The 19,240-nt window shown below is 38.1% G+C and overlaps 1 protein-coding gene across 1 annotated transcript in view; it reads right to left on the bottom strand.

Moving 5' to 3' along the window:
• Positions 1-19,240, bottom strand: part of SNTG2 (syntrophin gamma 2) — a 329,060-nt gene that overhangs the window by 26,148 nt on the left and 283,672 nt on the right. Inside the window, exon 16 of the mRNA XM_049784652.1 lies at positions 1,827-1,919. Within this exon, the coding sequence (XP_049640609.1) occupies positions 1,827-1,919 (93 nt within the window). The remainder of the gene's footprint in view (positions 1-1,826; positions 1,920-19,240) is intronic.

Below are 19,240 nucleotides of genomic sequence, written 5' to 3'. Positions count from 1 at the left end.
AGAAGTTATCAGGCTATTACCAATTCTATGCTTAAATATCACTCTTAGCTGTACTCAGGAACCCATACATGGTGCTGAGGAAAGAACCCAGCATATCAGCTTGTAAGGCAAGCACCCAGTCTGCTGTGCTGTCTCTCTGACCCCTGAAAAGACTTTCTCTTAGAATTAAGTTTAGAAAAAAAATCTCCTCTCTAGGTTTTCTGAAAGTCAGGATTACTTTATACTCAAAGCCAAACATAGAAAAGTTCTTAACCAGCTCTCATGGTAATGGATTATGTACGTGTCTTTTTGACTGTAGGAGGGCTGCTTTATTATTTTTATTCTCTGAGTAACTATAATGAGGAGTTACAGATCTTTCTAAAGGTTATAGACCTTTGTAAATAAATTAGAGATCCACTTTAAAAGGTGGGGGAACCAGAACAGAGAAAATCACTTGGAGTGGGCACAGGGTTAGGGACACATCTGCCTATTCATGAGCTGATGTTGACTGATCAATATAGAATCATAATAAACTATAATATTAATCCAACAGACCTCATCATCATTCTAAACATTTGGGTGTCCTGGTAAGAAATATTTCTACTGTTTTTCTGAAAAATAAAAAACAAGCAAAAATAAAAGCAAGAACAGGAAGAAATTAAGGGCTACATTGAATATCTGGTCCCAATTCTATTCAGGAAACAGCCTCCTTGTTATCATATGGGTCCCCATATTTTTGACTTTGGACCCAAGAACTCCTACTGTGGGACTCTCCTTGTGTTTATGGATGTTCCCACAGCATCTCTAATCTCTGTCCTTTGGTGTCAGTCAAATTATCCCCAGTTATGAAAATAAATCAGTCCTCCAGGCATTCAAAATAAATATTTCTATGAGTCATAGCTTAAGGATATCTGGCCAGGAGGGAAAAGGCTGAGAACAATCATGGGGTTTGAAGAGGAGTTTGAAAACAAGCAACTATGAGAAAGTGAGTCACATATTATAACAGCTGTGAGGGCAAAGGTGAGGCTGTGCAAGAAGGTTGGAATGGTAGCAGAGTGTAGACACTCTCTGAAATGAATATGGTGAGGTAGCCATACATACTCTTTACATTCACTCCTAATTAGCAGAGTGGATTTTTAAAGGGTATAGAACAAAATATCGACTCTATTTACGCACAATATTTGTCAACAGTTAAGTAGTGAGGTGAGCTCCCTGGCCTCTCAGAGTTGATGAGGGAGTGCTTCAGTTTCCCAGGTTCATGTTGGACTGTCATGTCCAGGATGCCTGGATTCCATCCTGGAATTAGCACTGAAGGACCTGTGCCAGGTGTGGTCCTTATAACCTTCTCACCCAGATGTTCAGGTTCTATTTCAGGCTGTAGCCAAGGGTGCTTTTCAATGTTTACTTTGGTACCTGGTTCCTTGCTTGGGTGGTATCAGGGAAATCTCCATGCATGGGCCTTAACCCCATGTGTTACAGGATGTGATAAGTGTTCACCAGTAACTTGAGTTTTCTGTTGACTTTAAGAAAGCAAATAGGGGGCCGGAGCAGTGGCCAAGCTGTAGGGCATCTGCTTTGCATGCGCTAGCCCAGGACAGACAGTGGTTTGATCCCCCGGCATTCCATATGGTCCCCCACGTCAGGAACAATTTCTGAGTGCAGAGCCAAGAGTAACCACTGAGCATCACTGGGAGCGGCCCACAAAAAAAAAAAAAGCTGGAAATGTGTCATTTATTCATAGCCAGAATAGTGGCTACTGGTGCATCCCAGAAAGGGGCTGGTGGTACCTCTGAAATGTCACAAGACATATTGCTGAGAAAGCTTACATGGACTGGTGAGTATCTTACCTTTGTCTTACTGTCAAAACAGGTGAATCCCAAAGCAAAATCCACTGTGAAACACAGCATTTCTCCTTGCCAGCTGCACGAGTACGTTTTAGACTAGAAAAAAGTATTAACTTTGAGAAAGCATTCTTTATAATACATATAACATTTATTAGATAGTACCTTTTCCCTGGATCAAAAACTACTTTTAATGTCCTGACATGCAAACTACAATAATGGAAGTGGAAGCCTCTGGGTCACCTGGAATCCTGGAATCAGGGAAAGATTCTGAACACAGACCCATCTGTTTTGTATTTGGTTTATTCATGTGAGCTTTGAAAGACTTGCGCCATATGTCTCTAGCTAAAAAGAGAACTCCAGAAACTCAAGCTACATAGAGAACTCCAGAAACTTTCCTCCAAGAGGGTTTGAAAACTCATGATAGATTATACAGTTTCTGTTTGACAACTCATTCAAAAAAGAACTGAAGTGTAAAACACGTAGTAATAGTGCCCAAAGGTTGCAGCCAAATTGTGTACCAGAGGAATATGCATGTAACTCTTTCTTGGGAAACACTGGGAAGAACAGTTCAAAGTATACTACAATAGAAGCAGCAATAGCAAAATGTAAGCAAAAACTCTCATAGGAAAGAGGCTGCAGAGTAGCTCCTGTATTGTTGGTGGGGCAAGTTTGGTGAGAGACTTTTCTGGCAGAAAAAGCAAAGCACTTGAAAAGCTTTATCTCTATGGTACCAAATCTTGATATTTGAGCATAGGTATACATGTGGGCTGGTTCACTCCCTGCTCTTATGCATGACAGGCGGCCACTAGATACATACCATAGAAATAAAACTGTGCATACAATACACAGAACATCCCACATCCCACACAGGAACTACAGATATTACAAGTACACATATATTCACATACATGCATACACACCACACAGCAAACAGTGGTATACCACACACAAACTTACACACACGGCACTCATGCCTTAAGCAACACATTAATGAACTTCTAGTCATGTGGTAAAACCTCAGGAAACATTTTAGTGATGTATGCTTCCCATCTCAGAGGCCATGTAAAACATGAGGCTTTATTAAATACTTGTGAATGCCTCCCTAATTGATCAACATCTTTATACTTCTGCGGTGAAGTGGCAGTAAAATGTGTCCAATCAGAAAGAGAAGTCATTGGTTTGTTCAGGAAACACATTCATGCCATCTGGACCCATTAGCCTCTGGAATCTATAGCTGAGTCATCAAGCTTGCAGAACTGTCATTGTTATACTGTACAGCACTTGTCAGTCCTGAACCTTTTCATTCTCCTAGAATTCCAGTGGCACAAACATCAAACTTGCTATATAGTCCAGTGGATGTCTTCACTTGTTTCCAGGCTGGTCTCTCGGTTAGGGGAATTGGGTAATTTCCATTGATTCATATCCAGTTCACTGACTTTTTGCTGCTCTACCGGAGAACTCAACTGTTGAGCTTGTTAGTTCAGTGACTGTGATTTCCACTTCTGAAACTTCCACTGTGTGCCTATTCATAGAGCCACACCTTACTGAATCTTTTGATTTCTCTACTTACATTTTCTAATAACTCATTTGTTTCGAAGTGTCTGCACTTGCTTTTGATGTACTTTTTTAAATCAAGATTGTGTTAAATATTTTTTCAATAGCCCTAACGCCTCTGGCATTTTCTTGTTGGCATCTATTTATTATTTTTAACAAGATTTGAAATCTCCTTTGTTCTTGGTAGATGATTTTTCTACTAAATTTAAAAAAATGATGAGACTCTTGATATCATATGAACCCCCTGTTTATGGAATTTCCTTTGATATACTTTCTATAGAGAGAAAATTTAGCAGATGGAGAAATGTTCTTAGCTAAGAAACCCATGCTCCCAGCCATGTTCTCATTGCTGCTGGATTTGAAAGCTTTATTGGTCTTCCTTCTGATTCCTTTTGGTTCCCCTGTACTCTTGACATGCTCAGTGGACAGGAATTAGAGGTACACTCATTCGTGCCACTCTGTGCTCAGAGTGTTTGGGCAGAAGGAGATCATTTTAGCCTGGCAGGGTAAAAACCTAGACTGCTCTGGCTCAATAGGTGTCTGTGTTACAGATTGCTTATTTTTGAACCTTATATCTTCTAAGCTGATTTTCCTAAGCTTTTGGCTAGAGTTAGTGAGTATCCATGGGGTCTTGGAGGCCTACATCCCTGATGCATTCAGATTGTCACCCTGGGATTGAGAAAGAAGGATCCCCACTACAGGAAACCAGGGAAATAAAACAAAGATTTCCCACTGACTACTCATTGGCTGGCAATGAGTATAACTCTGTGCGGCTACCTTTTTGAGAAACTTTTTAAGATGAATTGATGCCTGAGTTGAGCACAGAGTACATAACTGGGGACAGAAGCAGAAACCCAATCTGAGAGATCCAGGTTACATTTTATAATGGCCTCCTCTGCAAACAGCTTCTAATCACTCATCAGAATTTTTGGCTTCAGGTTCCAGGGACCTTTAAATACTTTCATTTAATTTTTTTAACAACACCGCAGTAAATTAAATGTGCTATTATAGCAGAAAAATCAAGATCAAGATAATAAAGACTAAAATAGCTTCTCATAGGACAGTAGATTGTGAACTATATTAGGCGGTGATTAAAAAAATCATTAAATAGCATATTCAAGTTCATTTTCAAATATGTTTAAAAATTCACATGCTGGTATAATTAAATAAACAAAGACATGAATATTAGCCTTTTTAAGTGTTATACAGAAGATTCACAAAGCATCTAAATAAAGAGGCATAATTAATAAAAGAAATAATGGAGGGATTCTATTTATTCTATTTATTCAGCAGTCTCTTGGTGGGAGGCAAGTTAGCACTTAAAGAAGTCAAGCTGAATGAATGGTTTCCAGAGCTAGTGGTCTAGCATGTGCCCTACCCACATGGCTTTCTGAACTCCCTATCCATGAGTGACTAGCTATTCTATGAGACCCAGCAGGACATCATTTAGTCCAGCAGGACTAAAATTCAAGAGAAAACACTTGGCTCCTTCTATATATAAGACCAGAGAAAAGAGTGGTTTCCCAGCCACAAGGTCCACCAGAGAATCTCCCTCTCCATATCCCTTAAGTATCATATCTTGTCCTTATTCACCAGGGAATCTTGGCAACACCAACTGCACTAAACTAATATTACATTAGCTTTTAAATCAATCAACAAACCTTCAATCCCTCCCAAAAAGTACTAAAAAATTAGCTGTGGAATTAAGAAGCAATAGAACTCTAAGTAGAGATTAGCCATAAATTTGAGCCAAAACTTATTCCTTAAAGCAGCACAGAAATTCTATACAATTACACAGAAACACCAAACTGAGAATAAATATCTTTGACAGGGAAAGATGAGGCCACCACCAACCAAATTCATTCACAGTCCTCCCTGATAATGGGAGGACAATGATAGTGTATTGAAAAAACCACTATGCTTCCATAAGCACAATGGGAAAACAGCACAGAATTCCATCATAAGTAGTGGATAAAGATAGGAGCCCTGAAGTCTCAACCAGCAATATCCATTCATATAATGTCTCTGAAAAAGATTTTAGAGAGAAAATGTTGAGAATGTTTAATGAACTAAAAGAAACAATGGAACACTCAATAAAGCACAGAAGGATCTGAGAGTAGAACTGAAAAAATTACAAGCAGAAATGTCAGAACTAAAACATTTTATAGGTGAAATAAAAACTCAGTGAAATGTCTCAGTAGTAGTAACTGTGCTAAGCACAAAATTAGTGAGATCCAAGATGATGTGCAGAAAATCTCTAGACAACAGAAGAAGATGAAGAAAAACATGAAAATAAGTGGAGTAGATAAGAAAACTCAGGCATTAATTCAAGAACAACAACATAAGAATCATCAAAGTCCCAGAGTTATAGAAAGTAACCCAAATGAAGTAACTCAGATGTCTTTGACATCATTGCTGAGAAGTTTCCAGAGCTGGGGAGCACATGCACCCAGATCCAAGAGATCTGAAAGGCACCACCTAAAGGAGACAGAAATAAAATAAGTCCAAGACACATTTAGAATACTGAAAGCATTAAGATCAAAGAAGGAAATCACATATAGAGCAGCATCCATAAGATTTACAGCAAGCTTAGCCTGAAGACAATGGTGAAATATATTAAGAATATTCAATGTAATGAATGCCTCATCAAGAATACTTTACCTAACCTGACACTCACTGAAATTTGAAGAAACAATACACAACTTTATGGTTAAACAGCTCAGGAACTTTAAAGACTCAAAATCAACTTTAAAGAAAAGTTGAAGGTGGTATCATAACTCAAAACAAACCCCACAAACACACAAATATACCAAACTTCTACAAAAAGATGAGACATCATTTCATGATAATCTCTCACTCAATGTCAATGACTTAAATGCATCAATTAAGAGATACAGAGAGGCAGAATGGACCAGAAAACCAAATCTAACATTTTTCTGCTTTCAAAAACACATTTAATAGTCAGTGTAAACACAGACTCAAAGTCAATGGATAGAATACAATTCTTCAAATAAACAACTCTTTCAAAAAGGCAGGGTATCTATCTTAATATCAGATAATATAGCTTTCAGACTCAAAAAGTTCATAAGAAACAAAGAGGGTAGTTTCCTAAAGATTAAGAGATACATACAATAGGAAAAATATCACACTTCTAAACATATATATTACCAATGAGGGACCAGAAAAATACTGAAAACATCTGCTAATAGATTTCAAGGACAAAAGAGATTAGCAATACAATAGAAGTTGAAATTTAAATACTGTTTTGTATTATATATATATATATTAATTTTCTCCAAAAGCTGGACACAATCCTCTCCACTGGACATGAACATTATTTGAGCTAGACCACATGGTGGGACAGAAAATATATCTCCATAAATCAAGAGAATAGAAATTGGATCAACTTCCTTCTTAGATCATGATACTCTGAAAATTATCACAAAGAATTAAATCATCAAACACTGAAAATTAAGCAGGTTACTATTGAACAACTAATGTGTCAAAGAAAAAGTCAAAAATTAGTCCAGAAAGAAATAATAAAGAAAACATGAGCTATTAAAAGTTGTGTTCAGGGGTTACTCCTGCTATGCACTCAGAAATCGCATGGTTGTGGACATAGCAAAAGCACTGTTAAGAGAGAAGTTGTTGGAAAGTATTCTGTAGGAAAGAAGAATGAACTCACATAAATAACTTAACTACACAGTTTAGGACATTTTTCTTTCATATCTGAATGCTCTTAATATCTTTTTCTTGCCTCATTGCCATGGCAAATACTTTCAGTACTATACTGAATACAATTGGTGACAGTGAAAAAACTTGTCTTGTGGTTGAGATTAACAGGAAAGCTTTTAGTTTTTTCTCAATTGCATTTAATGTGTATTGTGGGCTTGTGGTACATAGCTTTGACTATGTTGAGGAAAGTCCCTTCAATTCACATTACTTTTTTTTTATCATGAATGGATGATCTTGTCAAATACTTTCTTTACATCTACTAAATTGTGATTTAATTTTTATTTTTCTCTTATTGATATAGTATATTATTTTGATTGACTTGCATATGTTAAACTATACAGGATGAATCTCACTTGATGATAGTATATGATTTTTTTGATGAATTGTTGGATTTGATATACTCTCATATTTTGTTGAGGATGCTTGCTTCTATGTTTATCAGGAATATAGTTTGGTAATTATCTCTCTTTTCAGTGTTGTCTATGTCTGTTTTTTGCATAGGCACATTAAAATGGGAAAATTTACAGATGCAAATAAGTTCTTGTCTAATAAAGATAGGAACAAAACATTTTATACTGCAGAGGGACCTTCCATTCTGAACACTTGGCATAGTGACTTGGCTTAGACTTCAGTTGATTGGACATTGACCATCCATTCCTGAACCATGGATACCATCTACGGAAACAAACATGGTTTGTACACCATAACCAGGAATAAAAATTATACCAAGGAAAGCCTCATTACCACCATGGCATTGAATTACTCCAAAGACAGTTATCATGACACCCTGACAACCCAGAAACAGCAACAGTTTGCTTTTAGGGCAGAATTCTCTGCAATGCTACCTAATAGTAAGACAAAACCAGAAGATGCTACATACCACCTGGACTTTGACATAGGACCTATACAGAAACCAGGATCAAAAACTATTGAAACCAGACAGCAACAACTGTCATGGTGAAGAACTGTTACTGGGACCACAAAGGTCTAAGGAGTTGGACAACCTAGTATGCCTTGAGCCTAAAGATGGTCTTATGCCAAAATACTTCAGTGATAAGGTCTCCCTGATTTTAGGCCAAAGGTTTTTCCTTCCAAGTTCTTCCATATTTACTATGCTTATGCAAACAACAACTGCCACATATACACATTTTTTAGTGTATCTTTTATCTTAAAAAAAAAAAGAGCATACTAAACCTTCTACTATTGTATTAATGACTATTGGTAATACAAGTTTCACTAATATAACTGCTACTGAACTCTTTTTTTCTTTTTCCAATTATTTTTTCTTTTTCTATTTTCTATTTTTTTTACTATTTTTAATAACTTTGCTTTTTGTCATCCGGAAACAAATGTATTATGATCAGTTATGTCAACTATGTAATACATTTTCTTTAAATAAATATATGTATTTAAAAAATCCAAATGGCCTACAGGCATGTGAAGAAATGCTCTAGGACATAAAAAATGCAAATCAAAACAAGAATGAGATGCTACCTTATAGCAAAGAGACTGGCAATCATCACAAAGACCAACTAATATTAGGGCAGATGTGAGAACAAACGGAATGCTCATTTACTACTGGTGAGATTGTCATTTGGTCCACCCTTTGGGGAAAACAATATGGATATTCTCCCAAAATCTAGAAATTGAGCTTCCGTACAAAACAGCAATTCACTCGTTGTGATGTACCCTACAAGGAAAAAAATGCAGAAAAGACATCAGTGCTCCTATGTCAATGCAGTACTCTTTACAATGGCCAGAATCTAGAAACAACCCAAGTGCCCCAAAACAAATTATCAGATAAAGAAACTAGGTTACATATGCACAATGGACTACCATGTAGCCTTTAGAAAATAAAATAATGCAATGAAATTGCTTATACATAGAGAGTATCATACCTGGAGCGTATTATGCTGAGACAGATATAAAACAATCTCAATCATTTGCAGGATATTTAAAAAGTATGAAAATAATACACATAGATCAAAGTAAAGAAGGCCAGGAGAAAGTAGGAATCTTTCCACAAGGTGGGTGGGTGGGCAAGGAAGAGAAAGATTAGGACAGAGAAAGGACCACTATGACAATAATAGTGGGAAGTGATTTGGTTGAGAACTGGGTGCTGATGCAAAAAGGGTTATGTTCAGTTACAGTATTGCAAACCACAATGCCTAAAAGGAAAAAAGAAAAGTGTCTGCCATAGAGCCAGGTTGGAGGTAGGAGGGAAATGAGACACTGGTGACAGGACACGTTCATTGGTGAAGGAATGGGTGCTAGAACAACAGGGACAGTTGGTTTCCTTCACAACACTATTTTCAAGTCCTTAGTCACATACCTACTGATGCTTTGACGTCAATGGGGATGCTGACAAGTCCCAAATTTGTTGAAGGCTTTGACCTTTAATTTTTGTCTAGAGGTCGATGAGCCCTGGGAGTCCAAAGCTTTCTTCAATATCAGGTACATGAAATTGTGAAAGAAAACTAAAAGAAAATGCGTCAGTTCACAGTGAACGTCAGAAAGCTCTAAGTGGACTCTGAAAGGAATTTTTTCTACAGCACTTTAGAGCAGTTATAATAATAACACTGTAATTTAAAGCATACTCCTGTTATGTACTTTGCATTACATTTCCATGGTGACCTAATGAGACAGGTGCTTTGGTTCTCATTTATCAGGTGGGACATGAAGTCTGGCATTAGCACAGCTTGCCCAGAGGCACAGGTGACAGACCAGGTGCACTCACTGGTTCAATAAAACATGTGTTTCCATTGCAGTCCCCGGGCTTCACTATGCTCTTGGGGTGGTTTGTGTAGGTTTGCTGTGTCCCATAGATGATTTGTCTGAGTACTAATCCTGCTACTGTGAATGGGTTTAAGTTGGAAAACTTATGGGGGCTTCATAAATTTAATCAAGATAGAATGAGGTCCCATTTAAAGGGATGGTAGGGGTACTTGCTCCCTAGGACTACCTGAAAGAACATATACAGTAAGAAGATGTTCCTTCATGTTCTGTGTTCTGCATGTAGTGCTGTAGCTAAAAGGGCAAAACTGGGTCTCTAGCCCCCCTTCTTCCTAGATGTGAAATTTTATTGTTGACTGCTAAATGCCACGTGAAGAAGGAATTTTTTAGAAATGTGTTCCACCTTCAAATTCTGGGCTCAGTAAGAATCACATTAAACTTCAAGTTTCTTTAGAGGACCCCAGCAAAGGACATTTAAGGCAGGTAGGGAGAGAAATGGAAAATGAGCTATTCAAGTTGGATAGGAAAGATGAGTGATTGCAGTCAGGCTGGGGTCAGCCAGCACCTTTACATCAGCGAGCAGAATGGTTTCTCAGGGCCAAAGCAAAGGTTTCTCTGGTTTGTTAAATGATTTTTTTTCTGAAAGGCAGCCTAACACTGTAGAAATTACACTGTTTTGCTGCATAGGTGCCATTCCTGCCTTATCCATGATCAGGTTAGAGCAACAACACCCCTCCACCTCCAATCCTAGTTATTTGTACAAAGGGGGTGATTTAGTCCCACAATGAAAACTCTTCTTTGTGAATATTATGGATGACTAACACAGATGGACTGACAATAATAATATCCAGTGAGAACCACATAACAAATGGCCTATTGATTTCTTTGGTCACTGCTCTTCTATGGACTACTCTAGTGAAGAAACTAACAGTAACACAGTACTGGTGAAGTTAGAAATTAGGAACTAGAAATCAGGAATTAGTAATTCACTATATAAAAGTTAGATAAAGATGTCTGTATACCTAATCCTGACAGAGCAGACAGTGTCCTCCATAACTGTCAATTGTATGCTGGGTGAATTCCCTGAAGTCTTTAGATTTAGGCTACATTTTATTTTCCATATCATTATCTGATGTCCTTGGAAAATGAGACTAAAACTAAGAAATACTGAAAGAACTGCTGTAGGTGGCTTATTATAGAGAACATTTCCTATTAAAAGAATTACTACATGGAGCTATAAAAGTTTTTGCACTTTGGGGAAAATATATTCTGGGAAGGTGATGCTATCCCAGTAAATGAGGACAGGACCCCAGGGGTTGACTTAGGTGTGCAGGCTCTGTAATGTCCTTAGAAACAGTGATAAATTAGTAAGATGCCTCTTGCACATGTATCCATTTTCTCTTCCAATTGAGCTGACTATGCCAAGACTCCACTGTAAACAAGTCCACAAGAAACAAGAAAGCAAAATCAGCTACAAAGGAAGGTATTATGATCTCTTGAGTATCACCCATTGTTGGTCATTCCTTAGCATATTATTCTCCCTCATAACCCTCAGTACTGGAGACACAGCGTATTTGAGCTGCCACACTTCAGTGAAATAGGGGAATCAAGAGACTCCCACATCCTCTATGGTGGTTAGACAAGGCTTGCTTGTCTTAAAGTCTTTGCCTCTTCAGTGGCTTGTCTTCAGTCCTTGCCTCTAAAGTAAACTTCAAGAATCACCTTAGTGATTAGTTTTGAGTGGTATTGCTATATTCAAATCACAGACTCAACAATAATAAAAAATGTGAAATATAAACTATAATGAGAACTTTGAAATGTGCCTGTCCAGGTGGCATGTAGTGTGTATACTGTATATATGTGTACATATATATATATGTATATATACTATATATATAGTGTGTAGTGTGTATATATGTGTGTGTATGTAGCATAAGAACACTGGCAGAGGGAAGTTGACACATGGTGAGATTGATGTAGAAGTATATGTTGAAAACCCCACAATCAATAGTTTTTTAAATCATGTTTCTTGAATTAAATTAATTTTTTAGAGATATTGTAAGTTTAATCTTCAAAAGTTCTGCAATTTATCAGATATGGGAATAAACTTCCCTTCGAATACCTAAGGTATTAGAATTTCATTTTTAAGGATACTGAAACTGTATTTAGTAATTTTTGTTGGAAGTTCTCCCTTTATCTGATTAATAACTGATATAAATTATTCAAATCTTTCTGTTTATTGTTGGTATGAAATATATGATGATATCAATACCAGTTTGGGGTTGTTGTTGTTGTTTTAGACTCCCAAGCCACTCTCATGGAGTTAGTGGTTCAATTCATATTGTATGGTACCACCTGGGCCAGCTGGGCTAGAAACAGAGTTAGAGCTCAATATGGAGCTGATTGCAAGTGTTACAAGTCAGCCCCTGAATAGGTTGACTGATGGAGGGATGGAGGATGAGGCCTTTCTCCGCCAGCTCGGACCACGTGTCTATTACCCTGTTCAGTCAGCTGTTGTGAGGTGAATACTGCGGGAAGAAAGCCAACAAGCCGTCAGGCTTCCGAAGAAAACAGCTCTTTATTCCGTGACGAGGCCGAAGCCAAAAGGCCTAAGAATAGGTCCAGGACAAAAGCCCCTCACCTTCCACAGACCCTTGTTTTTATGCCCCAGAATCAGGTACCACGCAATGGTGGTATCAGGTACCACCCAATGGTGGGAGCAGAATCAGGTACCACCCTAGGGTGGGAGCAGAATGCCAGGTCACACCCTAGGGTAGGTCACAATCACCAATCAGGGTAGGGTCAGTAACATAATAATCACATTAAAATGTTTCATACACAACACATCAGGACTATACTTATGCAGCGCTAAACAACAGGGCTATACTCAAGTGGGGGTGTTTATGTGTTATGTTAGGTGTGCTATATTAGGTGTTTGTTTATTTTAAGGACCATACTCAATAGTGCTAAGGAGACCATTTTATGCAGGGAATAAATTTAGAGCCCTATAAGTGCTGGATATTGATATGAGCGATATGCTTGTATTCTCCAACCAATAGAGGTTATTTTTGCATGTTACTTAATTACTATTTAATATATTATCCAGGTGCATAAAATGTGTCATATTTGGAAAAACTAGGTGTCTAGCAAAGCCTCTCTCTTAGAGGAGGGCATGGAAGAGTCTGATGCAAGGGCCACCCCCACCTTTGTCTTCTGGATTGTTCAAATGACACCCTAGTGTATCATTTAGGCCAAAAGAATCCATGGAAACCTTCCAACAGGTGACATGAAGCAGCAGTGTGAAGATTAGAGGAACTAGCAGAGCATATAGAATGGTCAACAGGAGTCAGGAATGAATAGACAGCTAAGTGGTGATGACGTCTAGAACCCACTCCTACTTTTGGTCCTGATCCAGGTGACCTGTAGAGTGCTCAGAGGCATCCTGAGTATTCTGATCCCAGCTTTACAGGGCGTAGTTTGACCATAGTACAGACTGCCCAAGTGGAATTATTATAGCAACAGAATCATCCAGTAGGCCATCCTTAAATTCCCCAGATCACTGAGCACATATAAATCCTTTATCACACAGCCTTTCCTCAATGCCTTTAAAAGACCTACTCCAAATATTCAGATACAATCCACTTTAAAATACAAAACAATAGAATACATGCAAAGAATATTTTTTAATTATTACATTGGAATGAACCTAGAAATTAACAGAAAGAAAATGAAAACAATATTAAAAAACACTTGAGTTGAAAAAAGCATATGAGGTCAATTAAGAAATATTTTGAATTCAAGTACTGACAGAACATAACAAGAAAAAACTTATAACTTCATCAAAAAGTGGTGAGAAGAAATGAACACTTTCTCAAAGAAGAAATACAAATGGCCAAAGGCACATGAAAAAATGGTCTACATCACTGATCATCAGGGAAATGCAAATGAAAACAACAATGAGGTATCATCTCACACCAGAGACTGGCACACATTGCAAAGAACAAGAACAATCAGTGCTGAAGGGGATGTGGGGAGAAAGGAGCTCTCATTCATTGCTGGTGGGAATGCAGTCTAGTCCAACCTTTATGAAAAACAATATGGAGATCCCTCAAAAAACTGGAAATTGAACTCCCATTTGACCCAGCTATATCACTCCTAGGGATGTACCCTAAGAACACAAAAACCCAATACAAAAATCCCTTCCTCACATCTATATTCATTGTAGCACTGTTTACAATAGACAGACTCTGGAAACAACCAAGATGCCCTTCAACAGATGAGTGGCTAAAGGAACTGTGGTATATGTACACAATGGAATATTATGCAGCTGTCAGGAGAGATGAAGTCATAAAATTTTTCTATACATGGATGTGCATGGAATCTATTATGCTGAGTGAAATTAGTCAGAGGGAGAGAGAGAAACACAGAATAGTCTCACTCATCTATGGTTTTTACAAAAAATTTAATGACATTGAAATAATTCCCAGAGATGAGGGCCAGAAGGACCAGTTCAAGATATGAAGCTCATCACAAAGAGTGTTGAGTGCAGTTAGAGAAATAACTACTCTGAGAACTAGCATAACAATGTCAGTGAGTGAGGGAGGTAGAAAGCCTGTCTCAAATACAGGCGGAGTGTGGGGAGGGAAGAGATGGGGGCATTGGTGATGGAAATGTTGCATGGTAAAGGGAGGTGTTCTTGTTATGACTGAAACCCAACTACAATTATGTTTGTAATTATGATGTTTAAATAAAGAAATTAGGTGCTATATTCTCAGCACCTAATAACTTACACTAAAAAAATAAAAAAAGAAAATATCTTGGTACAAATAGAAGGAAAATACAATATATTAAAACTACATATAGCAGAGTTGAAGGGAAACACTGGGCTGCAGGTATTTATACTGAAAAATATATTTCACTTCTGACTTTAAAACCAGGAAACTAGTAAGAGAACAAAGGCAGTGGAATGAAGGGAAAGCAGAGATAAAATAGAGAATAGAAAACAAAATAAAGTAGACTTACATACCTTGACCGTGCATTTAAAATACTTTAGGTAAAAATTTTTACATATGTTTACTGTTCAGGAGAGAAGTAGGGAAGGAAGAGAGATGAAAAGGCAGGTGATTTGTGCATGATATGCTAGAGGCTAGAAAGGTGGACTGAGAAGTCACAGATATGATGTTCTGGGGAGATGGAGCAACATATGAGTAAAGGATGATTCAGGGAAGGAGATGAGTCCCCTGGAATTCCAAATGCAAGGTTTTGATTTGTCTACCCTCTCTATGACTTATGACCCATGAACAAACCTACCTATATTGTTGAGTACAGTTCTCAAGCACCAGAACCTGGTTGTTTCCTATTGTGCGAGTCAAGATAACAAACACTTAGGCCAGAGTGATAACGCAGCAGTAGGGTACTTGCCTTGCATGTGGATGACCCAGGATGGACCTGGGTTCGATCCCTAACATCCCATATGGTCCCCCAATCAGGAGCAATTTCAGGAGTAATTCCTGAGTGCCAATGGATGTGGCCCAAAAGTCAAAAGAAAAAAAAATAAGCACTTGTTTAAGACTGACTAGCCACATGCCTGGACTGTCTAGTTTTACAAATACTCATTTGTGATGAACCAATTCTGGAGAATTAATCTCATTGTCTCCACTTTATAGATTAAGAAACCCAGGCAAATAAATACGCTTTTAGAAACTAGCCCAAGGTTCTATATTGACTGATGAAGAAACTGGAATTCAATGCTGACTTCTGCTGGGAGCCCATGCTTTAAGAGAAGTGCCATGGGGGATTTTTTGAGTGGAAAGTTTGGTGTTTCAAAGATAAAAGTGTAAAGAGACTTATTTTCTATTAAGTTACCAGGACAATCATGGAAGAGGTGCAGCACCTCTGCAGGCATGTGTGTGAAAAAACTATGTGCTTGTTTCTGCTACAAGGACGACCAGAGGTAGCAATGTGGGAAAGCAGCCTCCATGTGGGACTTTGCTCTCAAAGACCTTGGTCTGCAGATGAGAATTTAAGTGCTTTGTACAAGGAGATTGCTATTTATAGTTTCTGCATTTAGCTTTACAATCAAGAGTATTTCTTTGCTCAAGTTTTCCACCCAGCGCTGATTGCTTCTCCATACCGCTGTGAACATCCAACCTGGTGTTGCTGAGAACACTTCATAGGGAAAGTTCTAGATTTCCTGAATAGCAGTGCCTGCACCCCAAGATCCCAGTTTCTTGTGAACAGGTGACATGATAAATGTCTTTGCCAACCAGCTTAGTCAGACAGGAGCATGTGAGAGATGCAAAGAGAGAGATAAAGGTTGCCAGGATGCATCATTTTATCTGCAAGGGCTCAGAAAATGTATGCTGGCCAAATGAGGACTCCACAGGCATGTGAGAAGCACCATTCCTTCTTCTTTCTAGAAGGTTTACTCTAAAACTATTAAACAGCTAAAAAGGTGTTCTTTATATTCAAATCTTTATCGAAGCCCATCAATGTGGAAAATTGTGATCTAGGGTAGTAGAAGACATAAAGCAAGATGGAACAAGGATGACTTTCTCTCACTGTTGCTGTTGTGTATTGGAGCAGTCTTGTCTAATGAAAAGATTCCAGGAACTCTGCTGGAACTCAGATGCCAGCACCCCTATCTGCCTGTCTTCTGTGCTGTGCTGCATTTTAGGCCTGATTTCATCCTGTGTGTGGCTCATCTGCGGATGGTTTGCCTTCTCTGGAGCCTTCCCTGGAGGTGAGTCTACACACCCAGAAAGGGGAAGCCGCTGAACTCTGCTGGAACTCAGATGCCAGCACCCCTATCTTCCTGTCTTCTGTGCTATGCTACATTTTTGGCCTGACTTTATCCTGTGTATGGCTCATCTGCAGACTGATCGCCTTCCCTAGAGCCTTCCCTGGAGGTGAGTTTACACTCCCAGAAAAGGAGGAGCCAGAGGAGCACGGCTACTCTGCTTTGCTTCGCGGCCATGCACATCATTTAGCCAATGAATACAACTACAACACGTAGAAAAACCCACAATACAAGTGTGAAAATCGGGAAACAATGCAGGCCAGCACCAGATATAGAGGATGATGATGGCAACTCTGATGACTTGAACATGACCAACCAACTAGTCAGTTTCTCAGATAAGGAGTATAGAGTCGCAATATGGAAGATGTTCAAAGAACTCAAAGAAAGTATAGAAGAGAACACCCCCCAGAAGCCTGGATACACATTCTTCTCTAATGTACATGGGACATTCTCCAGATAAACTACATGCTAGCACATAAAACATACCTCCATAATATCAAGAGGATAGAAATTTTGCAGGCTACCTTTGCTGACCACAAGGCCCTGAAATTATATGTGAACTACGAAGGGACACAGAAGAAAAACTTTAATACCTGGAAATTAAACAGCCTAATACTGAATAATCAGTGGGTCTGAGATGAAATCAAAGAGTAAATAAAAACCTTCCAGAAAACAAATGACAATAGAGACACAAAACATCAGAACCTATGGGACATAGCAAAAGTGATAGCTTTGCAGACAAGCATATATAAGGAAAAAGAAAGGGCATACCTGAATAGCTTAAAGATGCAGCTTATAGAATTAGAAAGTACTCAACAAAAGGACCCAAAAATAGGGAGCCAGAAGGAAATAACAAAGCTGAGAGCAGAAATCAATGAAGTGGAAACCCGAAATACAATCCGAAAGATCAACGAAAGCAGAAGTTGGTTCTCTGAAAAAATAAACAAGATTGATAGACCACTGGCAAAACTAACAAAGAAAGAGAGAGACACCTGTTAACTCGTATTAGGAATGAAAAAGGAGAGATCACTACTGATATAGTAGAGATTCAAAGGGTAATCAGAAACTACTTTGAGAAACTCTATGCCACAAAAATGAAAATCTGGAAGAAATGGATACATTCTTGGACTTTTATAATCTTCCACGGTTGAAGTAAGAGGATGTAGCATATCTAAACACACCAATCACTATTGAGGAAATTAAGACAGTAATCAAATGTCTGTCCAAAAACAGAAGCCCAGGCCCAGATGGATATACTATTGAATTCATTCAAAACTTTCAAGAGGAACTTTACCAATCTTGGCAAGACTCTTTCATGAAATAGTAAAAACAGGAACACTTGCAAATAGCTTTTATGAAGCCAACATCACTGTGATACCTAAACCAGACAGAGATGCTACCAAGAAAGAAAATTACAGACCAATATCGCTGATGAATATAGATGCAAAGATCCTCAACAAAATACTGGCAAATAGGATTCAATGCCTCATTAAGAAGATCATCCACTATGATCAAGTAGGTTTCATTCTAGAAATGCAAGTCTGGTTTAACATCCATAAATCTATCAACATAATACACAACATCAACAACAAGAAAAAGAAAAATCACATGATCATATCAATAGATGAAGAGAAAGCATTTGATAAGGTCCAACACCCATTCTTGATCAAAACTCTCAGGAAGATGTGAATGGAAGGAACCTTTCTTAATATAATTAAGGCCATCTACCAAAAGTCAGTGGCAAATATTGTCCTCAATGGAGAACAAGTGAAAGCATTTCCTCTAAATTCTGGTACAAGACAAGGCTGTCCTCTCTCACCACTCCTATTCAACATAGCACTGGAAGTACTTTCTATAGTGATTAGACAAGAAAAATATATCAAGTGAATCCAGATAGGAAAGGAAGAAGTCAAGCTCTCGCTGTTTGCAGATAACATGATACTCTACTTAGAAAACACTAAAGTCTCTACAAAAAAGCTTCTAGAAACAATAGACTAATATAGCAAGGTGGCAGGCTACAAAATTAACACACAAAAGTCAATGGCCTTTCTATACACCAATAGTAATAAGGAATAAATAGATATTAAGAAAACAACCCCATTCACAATAGTGTCACACAAACTCAAATATCTTGAAATCAACTTGACTAAAAATGTGAAGGACCTATACAAAGAAAACTATAAAACTCTGCTCCAAGAAATAAGAGAGGACACGCGGAAATGGAAACACATACCCTGCTCATGGATTGGCAGGATTAACATAATTAAAATGGCAATACTCCCTAAAGCATTGCACAGATTTAATGTGATCCCTCTAATGATCCCCATGACATTCTTCAAAGAAGTGGATCAGGCACTTTTGAAATTCATTTGGAACAATAAACACCCTAAATAGCCAAACCAATCACTGGGAAAAAGAATATGGGAGGAATTACTTTCCCCAACTTTAAACTTTACTACAAAGCAAGTTATCAAAACAGCATGGTATTGAAATAAAGACAGGCCCTCAGATTAGTGGAATAGGCTTGAATACTCAGAGAATGTTCCCCAGACATACAATCACCTAATTTTTGATAAAGGAGCAAGAAACCCTAAAT

This window comes from Suncus etruscus, chromosome 12, assembly GCF_024139225.1.
Source record: "Suncus etruscus isolate mSunEtr1 chromosome 12, mSunEtr1.pri.cur, whole genome shotgun sequence".
Taxonomy (NCBI): Eukaryota; Metazoa; Chordata; class Mammalia; order Eulipotyphla; family Soricidae; genus Suncus; species Suncus etruscus.
Note: the sequence above shows the minus strand (reverse complement) of the source record. Positions and strands in the feature narration are given on the sequence as shown.